Raw genomic sequence first — 15,164 nt, forward strand, 5'->3', positions numbered from 1 at the left:
ATGCTGTGCCTTTCTCAGTGCATTGTATCTGGAGGCGCATGATGTAGATAAGTCTCATTGCTGGTAATGTTAACTCTCATCATTTAGTAATACAGTACAGTAGTCCCTCAGTATCCACAGGGGATAGGTTCCAGGACCCCTACAGACACCAAAATCTGGGAAGCTCAGGTCCCTTAAAGAAAATGACATACATACAGAGTGAAGTAAGTCAGAAAGAGAAAAACAAATACCGTATGCTAACACATATATATGGAATCTAAGGGGAAAAAAATGGTCATGAAGAACCTAGGGGCAAGATGGGAATAAAGACACAGACCTACTAGAGAATGGACTTGAGGATATGAGGAGGGGGAAGGGTAAGCTGTGACAAAGTGAGAGAGTGGCATGGACATATATACACTACCAAATGTAAAACAGATAGCTAGTGGGAAGCAGCTGCATAGCACAGGGAGATCAGCTCGGTGCTTTGTGTCCACCTAGAGGGGTGGGATAAGGAGGGTGGGAGGGAGAGAGACGCAAGAAGGAAGAGATATGGGAACATATGTATAACTGATTCACTTTGTTATAAAGCAGAAATTAACATACCATTGTAAGCAATTATACTCCAATAAAGATGTTAAAAAAAAAAAGAAAATGACATAGTATTTGCACATAACCTACAGCACATCCTTCTGTATACTTTAAATCATCTCTAGATTACTTATAATACCTAATACAATGTAAATGCTATGCAAATAGTTGTAAATACAATGTAAATGCTATATAGTTACTGGCATGTTGCCTTTATGTAATTTTTTTTCCAAATACTTTTGAACAGCATTGGTTGAACCTACAGATGCAGAACCCTTGGATCAGAAGGGCCAACTGTTAGGTTTCTCCATATAAAAACACTATAGGGCTTCCCTGGTGGCGCAGTGGTTAAGAATCCACCTGCCAGTGCAGGGGACAGGGGTTTGAGCCCTGGTCCGGGAATATCCCACATGCCGCAGAGCAACTGAGCCTGCCTGCCACAACTACTGAGCCTGCGCTCTAGAAACCACAAGCCACAACTACTGAGCCCGCGTGCCACGACTGCTGAAGCCCGCGCGCCTAGAGCCCATGCTCTGCAACAAGAGAAGCCACGACAATGAGAAGCCCGTGCACCACAACAAAGAGTAGCCCCCGCGTGCCGCAACTAGATGAAGCCTGCGCACAGCAACAAAGACCCAAAACGGCCAAAAATAAAAACAAGTAAATAAATAAATTTATTTTAAAAAACTATAATTAATAAATATCTCGTGAGGAAATACTTTGATTACATAAATGTTTCATACTTTTGCCCACTAATTTTTGCATCCATTGATGATTATTTATTGTTCTTTAAACAAAACTTTAAACATTATACATGATATACTGCATACAAACTCCTTTCTACTGTACACACCAAAGGGTACTTTTCAGTGTAAAAGTAAAGTAAGTATTAAAAATCTGAAGGCAGAAGATTTTAAACACCAAGCAAGAGGTGCTAAGACTCAATATGACTAGCAAAAGGGAATTAAGGAGGGGAACAACATGGCAAAGAGAGTGTTTTAGAAAGATCAATCTCCTGATAAATTATGGGATGGCATGGAGGAAAAAGAGATTTGAAGCAAGGAAACCATGCAAAAATTAAGTATCACTTGCTTAGGACCTGAAAGGGAAATAAGGATACAAATGAAAATATATAAATTAATATCCATTTATGAAAGTAAAAATACTGTTCTATAAAAGTTATGATTATCATTTCCCAGGTTTTCTTAAAGCTAGGAATATGTCATTTGCATCATTCCAAATTTAATAAAAATCCATTTTTAGGCTTTCAGATTAAGCCTATAAAGCTTACTATCTGTGGTAAAAATTTTCAATAAATGGAATACTAGTTCATTAATAATAAAATACCCAAAGATGTCTGTTAAAAACCTTTAACAAGGCAAAACTATTTCAAGGATTGTCACCAAATCGGAAGCTTTCCTTTACAATGTTATTTGACACAGCACTCCCTCATCCCACCACCCACCCTATTTATTCTCTATCTTTTTACTGTGCCTTGTTTTTCTTTATAACATTTACCACCCTTTGCTACATTAAATATTTGTTTATTGTTCCGTCTCCTCCCGCCCCCACTTAATTGTATAGCACCTAAGAATAGGGATTTGTGTTTTGTTCAGTGTCTTATCTTCAATACCTAGAACAGTACTTAGCACATATTTTCACAGACCTAAAGTTTTGATATTTAGACTGCTGAAAATAATGCAGAAATTGAATAAGTGAAGTACTTCTAAAGGAGACTTTATTTTTATAAGTATACTTACCACAGACAACATACAATGTATAAGTAACTAACTACTTGTCCAAACTAAATGAAAGGTAGAAATAGCTACACTGTGTACAGGTCACAATGGTGACAATTCCTGGTTTAAGTATGACTCCAAATCAGGAAAGTTACATATATTACAAGTTCTTACTCTTAGATAAGCCCTAGACATCATATTAAAGCAACACGTAGAATTCAGACTCCAATTACAGACAGACTTAAAGACATCCACAACGATAGACTTCCTAGGTATGTGTACTTATGTATATATACAGATATGGTGTGTAGCTATTTAAACTGTAAGATGAGAAAGCCACCTCCACTCTATGGAATACCACATTGTCTCAAATTGCCATATTGTCTCAAAACTTACCCTCATGCAAAGAAAAACCTGAACTTTATTACCAAAAGGAAATTTACATTAAAGTTAAATAAAGGCCTCAGTGAACTGACAACCTGTTGGGAAACAAACTATTTCCAAGAAGTTCTTATACTGGAAGATTCAACAGAACAAAATTTTAGACTTGATTTGGGCACCAATACACTATTCAGATAGATTGTTTTCTCCCTATATATGTCACCCTCCTTCCTATCCCCAAATTCAAGTAGGATTTTTCCCTCAGATATTCCCTGCAAAGGAAAAGGATCACATCTAAGAACTGAGAGTCCATGAATGAGGCAATTTTTTGAAAAATAAAACACTCTATATAATCCTTTTATGGAATCTGAAGAGAAAAAAGGATTGGAAGATCAATAGAACTTCTTAAAAGGTAATTATAGACGGTAAGGAGCAGTATACCTGTATTCTGCTTTAAAGTTTCTGCTACAAAACGTGGATATAAAAACCATATATATAAATATAGTGCCTAAGCATCAGCAAGAGCAAAACAATAACAGAAAGCTCATCCATCCTCCATCTCAAGCCAAATCCCTAAATGAAATTAATTTCTCAAAATTTAATTATTTATATCAAAGACAATATCCATATTAAACAACTTGTTCATCAAGTTGTTATTCATCTTATTCATCATTTGAATACCATATTTTTTAGCCCACAAGTTAACATCAACGAACTACTATTATTGGTTGCAGTAATCAGTTACGTTAAGAGTTTCTATACATCTAAATATATAATTGACTGATAATAATTTCATTAAGCTTTCAAATTAGCCCAAAATACATTTTTCTACTGACCTCACAAAAGGATATGTACATACTAAATGAAGACTTAATCATCAACAAAATTAATCATTAAAACCAACCATTCAGGATGATCATATTAAGAATGATGTGACCTTTAGAAAACTCTAAAAATATAGTGATCTATATTTTTTATAGTTCATATGTTTAAAAGTACGTATCTCCAATACTAAATTTACTTAAAATTTAACAATACTAAATTAATAATACAAAGAAAAACAAGAACTTACTTGGCCATAAAACTATATCAGGAATTCGCTGAAACATTCCTTCCCTGAGCAAAAATATCTCATGAAGACAATGACCTATTTTGAGGTTTAAAAAAGAAAATGCAAAAACATCTTAAATTATAGGAAATTTACAAATTAAAAATAAATAGCACTTATATAAAGTTGCTTACCATGAGCTCTAAATACTCGATCATCTGCTTCTTGTGAATATGAAATATTAACTTCTTTAAGGTCATGAAGAAAATCTTCATTTACAATAGAAGGAGGTGTATCACTAGGATTTAAGGATGCCTAGAAAATAAAATTGGTTTTCTCTGACTTATTTTTAGAAAATAAAATTTGAATACCTATGTTACAGAGAGTGACTATAAAATGTAAATTTTTACATCCAAATTAGGACAGAGGCATAGGAAAATAACAAATAATACATATGGAAACCAACTCTGTGACAGTAACCAATTACAAATGCTCTGGTTAATCACATTCTGTAACGTAAGTTATAAAAGCCTATGTTTTCTCTTTTGCTTCTATGGCCTTCCTTTTCATTATTTCTAAAGATTACAATTAAGGGGACTGCCCTGGCGGTCCAGTGGTTAAGAATCCCTGCTTCCACCGCAGGCGGCCAGGGTTCCATCCCAGGTCAGGGAACTAAGATCCCACATGCCGTGCGGCATGGTCAAAAAATAAATAAATAAAATAAAATAAAAATAAAGATTACAATTAAGAACAAGGAAGATAGCAAAGTCTCAAATCTTCGATTTTAGACTAGGGACACTGGGGGAAAGATAGTTAACTTTTGCATAACTACATTTTCACCTGTAGATAAAATTTATCATTTCCTTTTATTATTTTTAAATGATCAGCAAAAAGCCTCCCAATAAGTAATAAACCCATTTTTACAGGAGTGCTTTAAAACTCACAACATAATCATAAACTTGATACTTAATTTCAACTAACAGGTAACTTGAAAAGTAAATCTTCAACTTTAAAGCTATGTGACATTGGGCAAGTCACCCAAGTTCTGCAAGCCTTGCCTTCTTCATCTGTTAAATGAGATTATCACCATCATACAGATACCATCATACAGATTACTATTTTGTCAAGTTATTGAAAACTGAAAGGGCTCAAAACAGAAAAAAGAAGTGCATGTAAAACTGGTGAAATTTCTGAATATGGTATATAGATTGCATCAGTGTCAAAAAAGTAATCACAAATAGTCAAAAAAGGAAATAGAAGAGATCTTTAAAGAAAAGTTAAAAGAATTTGGTTTGAGAGGGATAGAAATTAGCTGTTTAGCCTAATTTAATCCTAGAATAAAATGTAACTGTGGATTTATAAATAAACCAAACAAGCACTCACTGAATACCTACAGTCTTTAATAATATATTGGATATAGTGGATAATACAGTGTAAGCCATAGTCCCTGCACTTATGCAAGTTATACTCAGTTAGAAGGACGCAGAATACCATGCCATAGAGAATAATACTAATAAATAATAAAGATTATATAAAGAAATGTTAACTATTTCATTAGTTTAATACGTATATAGTCTAAAGGATTCTAACCACCCCCGTCAGAAAAGTGATACCACATGAGCAAACTAAAATTCTCTATCACTCACATCTTAATCAAACTTTTACTTCACTTTTTTCAATCTTCAAATATTCTAAATGTTTTGTTAATAAATGTAACATTATATTTTTATTTTAAATTATTCTATATTAATTCTAGATTACTGTCAGTTCATTACAAAACCTAAAAATAACAGCAACTTATATTTTTGTAACAAAGTTCTCTCACAGAATTCATTCATTTGAACTTCACTACTACTTGTGAAACATAGGACAGACAGTTACAACTCTGAGGCTCAGAGAGGATTACAGATTTGCCAGATAAATCTCAGATAAATGCTGAGATTAGGCTCTATATCTGTGATGCTAAAAAAATTTTTTTAAAAAAATCACCCCTAGAAAGCCTAACAAGGCTAATATGACTAGTAAACTTCTTAACAAAAAAATAACAAATATATTAAATAACTATAACAAATTACTAAGATAAGTCTAATTAATTTGGGATTAAACACACACACACTCAGTTAAGAATATTATTAATCATTCTTATTTGCTTACTTTAGAGGTAGTTTTATGCTCCAGACTTACTCCAAGGGTATTTTGGATCCACTCTTTAAAAGTTGGCAAAACCATGCCACTAAGAGGGTACCTAAGGTACAAAGAATGTAAAACGTTAGAGTAAAGTATCTTCACTTAAGTTCAAATCTTAGATTCTATTTCTAGTAATGGTCAAGTTGTTCCTATCGAACCAACCCTCCCACATATAATGATAAGCTCTGGACAAAAACAAAACAAACAAAACCCAACTATTTGAGGGCAGTATAGATAGCCCCAAACCAGGCAAAAATAGGTGGTAAGGGAGTAAGAAGAAAACAGCCCTATATGAGTTTCCAGTTTTGTTTTATTTTTTAAACAGGCTTTAGCCTGAGGGAAAGCCCCAGCTAGTACCACAGAAAGAAAGAAGAATGCAGAAAACCTACAGTCTTCCTGGCTGAAAGAAAAAGAGGACAGTGTTCACAGTGAACACAGCATCTGGGAAGAGTACAGAAAAACCACACAAATCCAGGAGTCAGTCAGAGGGACCTATGTATAAACTCTGTCCAAATGTCTGGCTGATCTTGAATTACACATGTATGGAGCAGACACACTAAGCAGCCCAGCTAAGCTTAAAAGAACGGAACAGATTATTCAGCTGCTCACCACCAAAGAAGGAAACTTGAGATGAGTCAAGTTAATTGCTTGGTTTAAAAAAAAAAAAAAAAGCCTCTTCAGAAGAATGTAACAGAATCCAGAGTTTCTACAACATATCATCAACAATGTCCAAGATACATTTCAAAATTACCAGACATAAACAAACAAGAAAGTGTGATCCATAATCAAGAGAAAAGGCAATCAATAAGAACCCTAAGATGGGGCTTCCCTGGTGGCACAGTGGTTGAGAGTCCACCTGCTGATGTAGGGGACACGGGTTTGTGCCCCAGTCTGGGAGGATCCCACATGCCGCGGAGCGGCTGGGCCCGTGAGCCATGGCCACTGAGCCTGTGCGTCCAGAGCCTGTGCTCCGCAACGGGAGAGGCCACAACAGTGAGAGGCCCACATACCGCAAAAAATAAATAAATAAATAAGGTTAAATAAGTAATAAATAAGTCTGTGCTCTTAAATACTATATGATGCTGCCTCTAGTCTGATTCTTTCCTTACCATCATTCCAAGTGAGATCATTATTCTAAAATTCTTTATTAATGAATATTTATAAAATCACGGTAGCTATATTCGGTAATTTTTTTCACTATAATGTTCTTGCAACTTCTCTACTTCCCTCTCCCTGCCATGATGACAGAACAGCCAAATAAAACTATACTATATTATGGCTGTTTTATCTTTGTTTAATTTTATAAATATTTTATTTACAAAACATTGAAGTATAACATGCATACAAAAAGTAAGTGTATAGCTGAATGAATTTTTACAAAGTAAACCTCCCATGTAATCAGCATGCAGATCCAGAAATAGAACATTACCAGCACCCCAGAAATATCCCCCTCCTTGCCCCTTTCCAGGCATTATCACCTTTCCCCACACCAAAGGAACAACTGTCTTGTTAACTTTATATAAATGAAATCATATAAAATGTACTTTTTGTGTCTGCTTTCTTTTGTTCAATATTATATTTGTGAGAGTCATCTATGTTTGTGTACGTAGTTGCAGTTCATTCATTTCCATGGCTTAATTCCGCTGTGTGAGTATAGCATAATTACTTTATCCATTGTATTGGTGACAGAAAATAGAGTTGTTTACAGTTTTTGGTATGTGTAGGGACGTTCTTGAACTTGTTTTCTGAAGATCACATATCACATGTTTCAGATAGCTATATAACTAGGGTGGAGCTCCTAGGCCACAGTCTATGCATATGTTTAGCTTTAGGAGGTGCTGGCAGATAGCTTTCCAAGATGTTAACCAGCAATGTATAAAGAGTTCTACTTGTTCCACATCCTCTCCATACCTGGTATTGTAGTTATTTTCATTATGAGACATTCTATTGGTAATCTCTTGACAATATTAATTTGAATTTCACTGATTACTCAAGAAATTGGACTTCTATTCATATATCTATTGTCCATTTAGATATCCTGTTTTCAATGCCAGTTCATTTTTACTCATTTATTATTATTATGTTTTTATTGATGTATAAGAATTCTCTATATATTCTGAAATCAAGGATGTATGTATTAAATATTTTCTCTCACTCTGTGATTTGTCTTTTCACTCTCTTAAAGGAGTCTTTTTTTTTTTTTTTTTTTGCGGTACACGGGCCTCTCACTGTTGTGGCCTCTCCCGTTGCGGAGCACGGGCTCCAGACGCGCAGGCTCAGCGGCCATGGCTCACGGGCCCAGCCGCTCCGCGGCATGTGGGATCTTCCTGGACCGGGGCACGAACCCGCATCCCCTGCATCGGCAGGCTGACTCTCAACCACTGCGCCACCAGGGAAGCCCTTAAAGGAGTCGTTTGATGAAAAGAAGTTCTATATTTTAATGCTGATTCACTTTTTCCTTATATTAATGCTTTTAGTTCTCTGCTTTTTGCCTACCTCAAATTCAGAAAGACATTCTGTATATTCTTCTAGCAATTTTATAGTTTTAGCTTATGTATTTACGTCTATAACCTATCTGGAATTGATCTCTGTATTTGGTATGAAGTAAGGTCAGAAGTAATTTTTTTCCAAGATGGCCATTTAAGTCCTCAAAGCTATTTTTATTTTTGTGTTTAAATGAAGAAAAGAAGAGATACTCTAGTAGTCACTATCTATTCCAGATCAAAGAACAATTAAACCAATACCGAAAACAAACCAGAATAGACTATATATTGGTCTTAACATCTATGTTGTACAAGTTATTCAAAATGTTCAAGGGACTTCCCTGGTGGCCCAGTGGTTAAGAATCTGCCTGCCAATTCAGGGGACACAGGTTCGAGCCCTGGTCCGGGAAGATCCCACATGTTGCGGAGCAACTAAGCTTGTGCGCCACAATTATTGAGCCTGTGCTCTGGAGCCCGTGAGCCACAACTACTGAGCCCACGTGCCACAGGTACTGAAACCTGCGCACCTAGAACCCGTGCTCCGCAACGAGAAGCCACCACAATGAGAAGCCCGCACACCTCAACAAAGAGTAGCCCCCACTCGCCACAACTACAGAAAGCCCATGAACAGTAACGAAGACCCAACACAGCCAAAATAAAATAAAATAAAATGTTCAAAGTGTAATGCTTTTGCTCAAGATTATTTCCCACTCATTTCATCAGAGCTTGAATAACTGCAAAAGCTTTTAGCAACTAGCCTCAGAAGTTTACTTTGACTTCACAAAGATAGCCAAAGCGGGGGGGGGGGGGGAATCAGTGTGTAATATATAAATTCTGTACTGAAATTAAATATATATTTATAATACAGAATTCAATATTAAAGGAGCCAGTGGTGTGCCCTATCCAAAGGAATTTTTAATTGGAAGTGACAAAAACCACTCATTTTGTCATGTAATTTTAAGTTACACGGCATTGGCTGAAAGGATGTCACCTCTTATGATGACTTCATATTATGTAACAAAAATATCATCTAAAATTCTCAAATAAATCTTTACATAAAGGTTAGCAAAACAAAAATAATAGTGGAATGAAAAAAATAAACAAGTATGTTTTATTCAACGAGTTCCTCTTTTTTATATTATAAAATCACAAGTGCTAACATTCAAACTGAAATGGAATATTTAAAGTATTATATAATAATACCTTTTTCATAAATTTAAAGAAATTGGAATGAAAGAAAGTATAAGACTCACAGCTAAAACAACTTAAGACATTCAGCATATAAAATTTTCTTCATCTTACCTGACAGTAAAAGTATAAATTCTGGGAAATTGGTTATAACACATATGCTACTACGTGTTATAATGTTCTACAAAAAGGCCAATTTGGAAATATTAGGTTTTAATCCTGGGCCCTTATATTTTAACCATACAATTACTTTGGGTCTCTGTCATATATAGGAGACTCTTAATATTCACGGAAGGATAATATTAGGACCTTTGTGAATCCCTTAATTCACAAGTAACATTACCCATAAAATAAAAAGGCAACCCCCCTTCAAGACACTTGAACCAAGAGATACAAGGTTGGTATTACTGTCATGTGCAAAAAACCTACATCCTACCATTAAGATAACTAGAATATACTTCTACATCTGAATGCACAATATTTCAGACTCTGAAGAAATATCTTATTTGGCAGAAACTTGGATTTAAGACTTTGCTCCATTATCTATAATTCCCGCATAAAACTTAACACAGCTCAAAAAGAGTTCCACGTAAGAATGAAAGCTTTTCAATTGCACTTTTTCTTGCACCTAATGCCCTGGGATTTGAAAAACAGTAAAAGAAGCTTGACTTAATAATCATAAAGCCTAGCATACTGCCAAGGGCCCCCAAAATCTCATAAAATATCATGAGGTAAAGGAGAAAACTCTGAAATCAAAAAAGTAAATGAATGGAAAAGAAACATAAAGTTAAAGGAATTAGAGGTATTTAACATAAGAAACAGCTTTGGAATGACTTGATTCTTACAGCAAAATAATTTGGATTTACATCCAGAACTATAAATAAGCATTTATTTAACACTCATAAGACTGTACTAAGCATTGCAGGACACACAGAATTGGTACTACAATATGACTCCTGTGCTTAAGAAACTTACAACCTCGTTTAGTCAAAGCTACAAAGACATTTAATTTGTATGGTGAACATATGGGCAGGAAACATGCAACTTCTACCAGAAAGCCAAATGCCCATACGAACTGTTGAAACAGGGTGACCACTGAATAGATCTTTACCACAACTGAAGACTGGTTTGAGAACTTTAAGAAATGGTTTTTGTTGTAAAATATAAGGTGACGTCAATTTACCACCTTTTCTTAAGATCAAAGTAGACTATATTGTAGAAGATACAGAACCAGAGCAAACTTTCAAAACCAATGAAATCACTGTATAATGGAAAGAAAACTCTGTGGACATAAATACCCAAGAAGCAAGTGCACATCAGGATTTAAGGTGACTAAAGACAAGGTGACTCTCACTCTGGGGCAGTGCACAGAGGCAGCAAAATATTAGTAGACGCAACCATCTATTCTCAGTGAGTTCCACAATTGCTAACCAATTTAATAGCTTTTTATAGGAGGTAAAACTTTAAAAATTATGCCACTGAAAATACAAAGTACAACAAACCCAAACAAATTCTCTCTACCTAACCACTAACTTGTGCCTTGAAAACACCAACTAATGTATAACGCTTTTAAAGTCAAAGAATAATGACACTTTTCAAAATTTTTAATTTATAGAAATCTATATAGCATTAGCTCTGAAGTACTGCCTTCTGCTGCTTAAACCTAGGAGGACTCAATTCATCTATATCTAGGAGGAATAAGAATTGCAAGATTATAAACCGAGGGATTTATAAACTGACAAATTACAAGTCTGTTCAGAAAACAGACTGTGCTCAGGGAAAAACTTATGATTTTTCCCTGACATCTGTTAATAGCTTATAACTGCTTCTAATTTAATGGTTGGGTTTGAAATGCCAAAGTTACCCTCCCCAAAATATATACAGACAACCAACCACATTTACTCATAAAAATTTTCTACCTTTTCAATGTTCCGTGGATCAAAAATAGGGGAACCCCCCCATAAATTTTCACTGAGAGTCACTCTTAGTTTCTGGCACCTAAGGATTTCCCTTTCTTTCTTTCCAGCTCTGTTATTATTTCTTTCTTGTAGTATTTTATCCATGTTTTCTACCTGGTTATAGAGGGCAAAGGGTCTATATTTGTTCAGTCCACTACAATGCTGGAATAGAAAGTCTTTACAAAGAATTTCAAAAACTGGCCTTAAAATCTAATATTATTTATACAACATGGTGAATTCATATTGTTTTCTTGTACTCATCCTTTCTAGTCACAAATTCCATTTTCTCTTTTAGGAATATCACAACCTTCTTATGCTTCTGCCCTTCATGTTCCTCTGGAGCAATAGGAACTTTTGTCATAGGTTAACTTTTTACAATATGACTAACTCTACTGTACCGGTGTATAGAGTGTAGAAGGCTCCTGTAAAGTGCTTCCAGAGACTGGAAAGAGAATAAAATCAATACAATGGATGAGTATGGTACCTCATTAGCACAGTATAATAGAACGAGCACAAAAATGAAGCTTAAAACACTTGTTTTTTAATCACAATTTCCCACTGCACAGCTGACCTCAAGTAAGCTACTTAACCTCTCTCATCCTCAATCTCCTGATTATTTCTAACAACATATCGCTACCCACTTAGGGTTATTTTAAGATAACTCAGTAGGAGCTCAATAAGTAATAGCTATTATTATCTTAAATAATATTTCTAAATGTTTTCTGATAAAAAAAAATCAGAGAAATCTACTAATTCAATCATTAGCCCTAGGAAACTAGACTAGATATAGAGAAAGCTATGATCCAATTCAATTCAGTTTATTATCCTGTCTGTGGCAAGATAATGGTGCTTCTGGAAGCACCAAAATGAGAAGTGAATATTATTTAGTTATTTGGTTTCAGTTATTAAATAGTTTATGTATAACATATTTAATCCTAGAACATTTAAATTCCAATTCTGTGTTTGCAGAATTACCCTCTGGATAATGGATAATTCAGTAGGAAGCAAAGGTTACCCTTGCAGGCTCTGCCAGTCAGACGTACCCTTGTTCTCTTCCCCTCTCCCCCACTGGACTTGGACTCGGCAGTCAACAGTGCAAAGAAATGAGGCCTTTAAGAAATCCATTCTGGTTGTAGGGGCAGCAGCAGTAATCTTCCAAAGTCTAAAGTCAATGGAAAAATTCTCGAATTCTACTACAACCTGGATAAAAATCTCTCTCAAGACCACTGAATTCCCTTTGCTCTGAATTTATGCTCTCCAAACAATATATAAATTACAAATTTTATTTTCTACATATCTTAATATCAGGAAGGGCATTAACAAGTGTTCTACATCCTAAAAAAGAAATAATCTAATCATAAGTGAACACACTGGGGTTCTAATTTTCTTTTAGTATCTTATGAGTGTCACACATGTATCAGCCACCTACAATCTGATCCTCTCTGGGAAAATTGGCAAGCCAAGTGCCAGAACACCCAAAATAAGAGCCAGATTCTAAACCCATGGTATAAGGGTTCATACACTAAGGTATAAATAATTGTGACACTTCCTATGACTAATCATTCACTTCACACACATACACTGCTAACATAAACAAATCCATAGCCTACAGTACCCTACAGAAGACAGTAGGTATCTTATGCTTTCAATGGCACAGTGCACAAGTGCCTATTTGCCCCCTCACATAAAACAAAGATGCTATAACTTCAAGGTCCAGAGAGAGAGAAAGAGAGAAACGAAGACAGTATCTACGAAGAGAGAAAGTTGGTTTTCTAAGTTCAGAAGATTCACTTTTTCCCCCCTGAAGATTCTGTAAAGCCAATCTCTACATGACAAGTTTCTACTGTATTAGACATTATTCTATTTAAAACATAAAACACTCAATGTTTAAAACATTGGTAAATTTAATTTTAATTAGAAATTCCTTCTACCTGAATTACACAATTTCTCAACTAAGCCTCCACCAACATGCTGTCCAGTCACACTAAAGAATGGGAATGAGAATGCAGATAATTATTTTTCCTATTAAAAAGCAAATGTAAATTGTACACCTTCACACCTTCATTAAAATTAGTTACTAATTACCATTCCTGAGGTTTTTTTTCAGGTACGAAGTACGTTTAAATTAAAAACAAAAATGGAATGGTTATGTTGTAAAGAAAAAGAATTTCTCCAAAGAAAACTTTTCTTGCTGGTATTTCAGTATACTGATATACCATATACTTGTTTTAAAAACAAGTATATTAATGCCCAATAGATATGAAGTCAAAGTGAAATACTGGAACAGATTCATGATATACCTAATCCAATTTTTACCTAGTCTCAATTTTTAATTTATTTTTAGAGCCACATTTAAAAATTTTGTATTTGTACTCACTGTCCTTCCAAGTTATATCAAAATTCAATAGACAAACCCAAAACACCAGCTTCAGCAGGGTCAGTGTTACTTAAAATCAATTAAGAACTCATTTTACAATTCTGTCTACATCTGGAACAGTAACAATACAAATATTCTTTAGAATTCGTATCAACATTATTACCAAAAATATTTCAGAATGTGAAAGTTACCACACAAATGACTGCTCTTTTCATCACTTCTTCTCTAATATACCTCAGAAAACTAATTTTAAAAATACTATTTATATTCACAAGGACCTTCCATAATGTTCACCTTCCATAATAACCCAACCAAAATTATACTTCCAGTCTTAAACAAAGAGTTACTTTGAACAAGCCAATGTCATGCGGATTAGATGGTGGGTAACTGCAAACCTTTTTGGATCCTATTCAAACTACCTATAGAATGATATTATTTAGACAGAGAAATGTGAATGTGAATAATCAGATATAAAATTTCTGTTATTTGGGGGAGTATGATAATAGTATTATATGATTGGTTATATTAGGTCCTTATTTTTTAAGGGATACATATATAAATATTTAGAAGTGACATGACAATGTCAGAATTTGATACATAACAGAAAAAGAAAAGCAATTATGGCAAAATGTTAATAACTTTTAAATCAAGGGGGGAGTCATTCTATTATTCTATTTTTTATGTATGTCTATTATTTAACATTATATTTACGTTTAAGATTTTTCAGAGAAAGAGAAATAAAAGGAATAAAACAAAGAAAAAAAGTTACCTTTTCCCAGTCAACTCAACTTGTCCTTTCTTATTGAAGAAGAACCTGGAATCATTATATCCCCATCCATTCCATTTCATAACTTCTTGCCTAATAAGCAGAAAAATACACATAAATGAGATCTATACTAAACATCTCAAAACTGAACACTGTATCATTGACTATTAACTTTCACAATCATTTAACAGAAGACCTTATTCCACTAATATTATGTTGCTTTAAATAAAATGAATATATATTAAAATGTCTATACATTAATATTTCTAAATATAGAATCACTCTGATGAGCAGCACCTGCTTCACAAAGGGCTACAACCACTAAATTTAATGCATTCAAAGGAAAAAGGAAGAAGAAGGAGAAAAATATTCTTAGAGTACAAACATGCTTCATTTTGCATGTTACTGAGTTTATATTATATGACAGCCTAAAATATTTTGCAACTAAAATAAAATTCACTGAACAG

General features: G+C 34.4%; 1 protein-coding gene across 2 annotated transcripts in view; it reads right to left on the reverse strand.

Annotated features, from left to right (window-relative positions):
- Positions 1 to 15,164, reverse strand: part of AGPS (alkylglycerone phosphate synthase) — a 139,216-nt gene that overhangs the window by 88,501 nt on the left and 35,551 nt on the right. For both annotated transcript variants that reach the window (XM_030851100.3, XM_060302222.1), the window contains exons 2-5: positions 14,701 to 14,790; positions 5,893 to 5,983; positions 3,933 to 4,053; positions 3,763 to 3,837 (exon numbers count right to left, since the gene is read on the reverse strand). In XM_030851100.3, coding sequence (XP_030706960.2) covers positions 3,763 to 3,837; positions 3,933 to 4,053; positions 5,893 to 5,983; positions 14,701 to 14,790 — 377 coding nt within the window. The remainder of the gene's footprint in view (positions 1 to 3,762; positions 3,838 to 3,932; positions 4,054 to 5,892; positions 5,984 to 14,700; positions 14,791 to 15,164) is intronic.

Source organism: Globicephala melas, chromosome 7 (assembly GCF_963455315.2).
Source record: "Globicephala melas chromosome 7, mGloMel1.2, whole genome shotgun sequence".
In the NCBI taxonomy this organism is placed as follows: Eukaryota; Metazoa; Chordata; class Mammalia; order Artiodactyla; family Delphinidae; genus Globicephala; species Globicephala melas.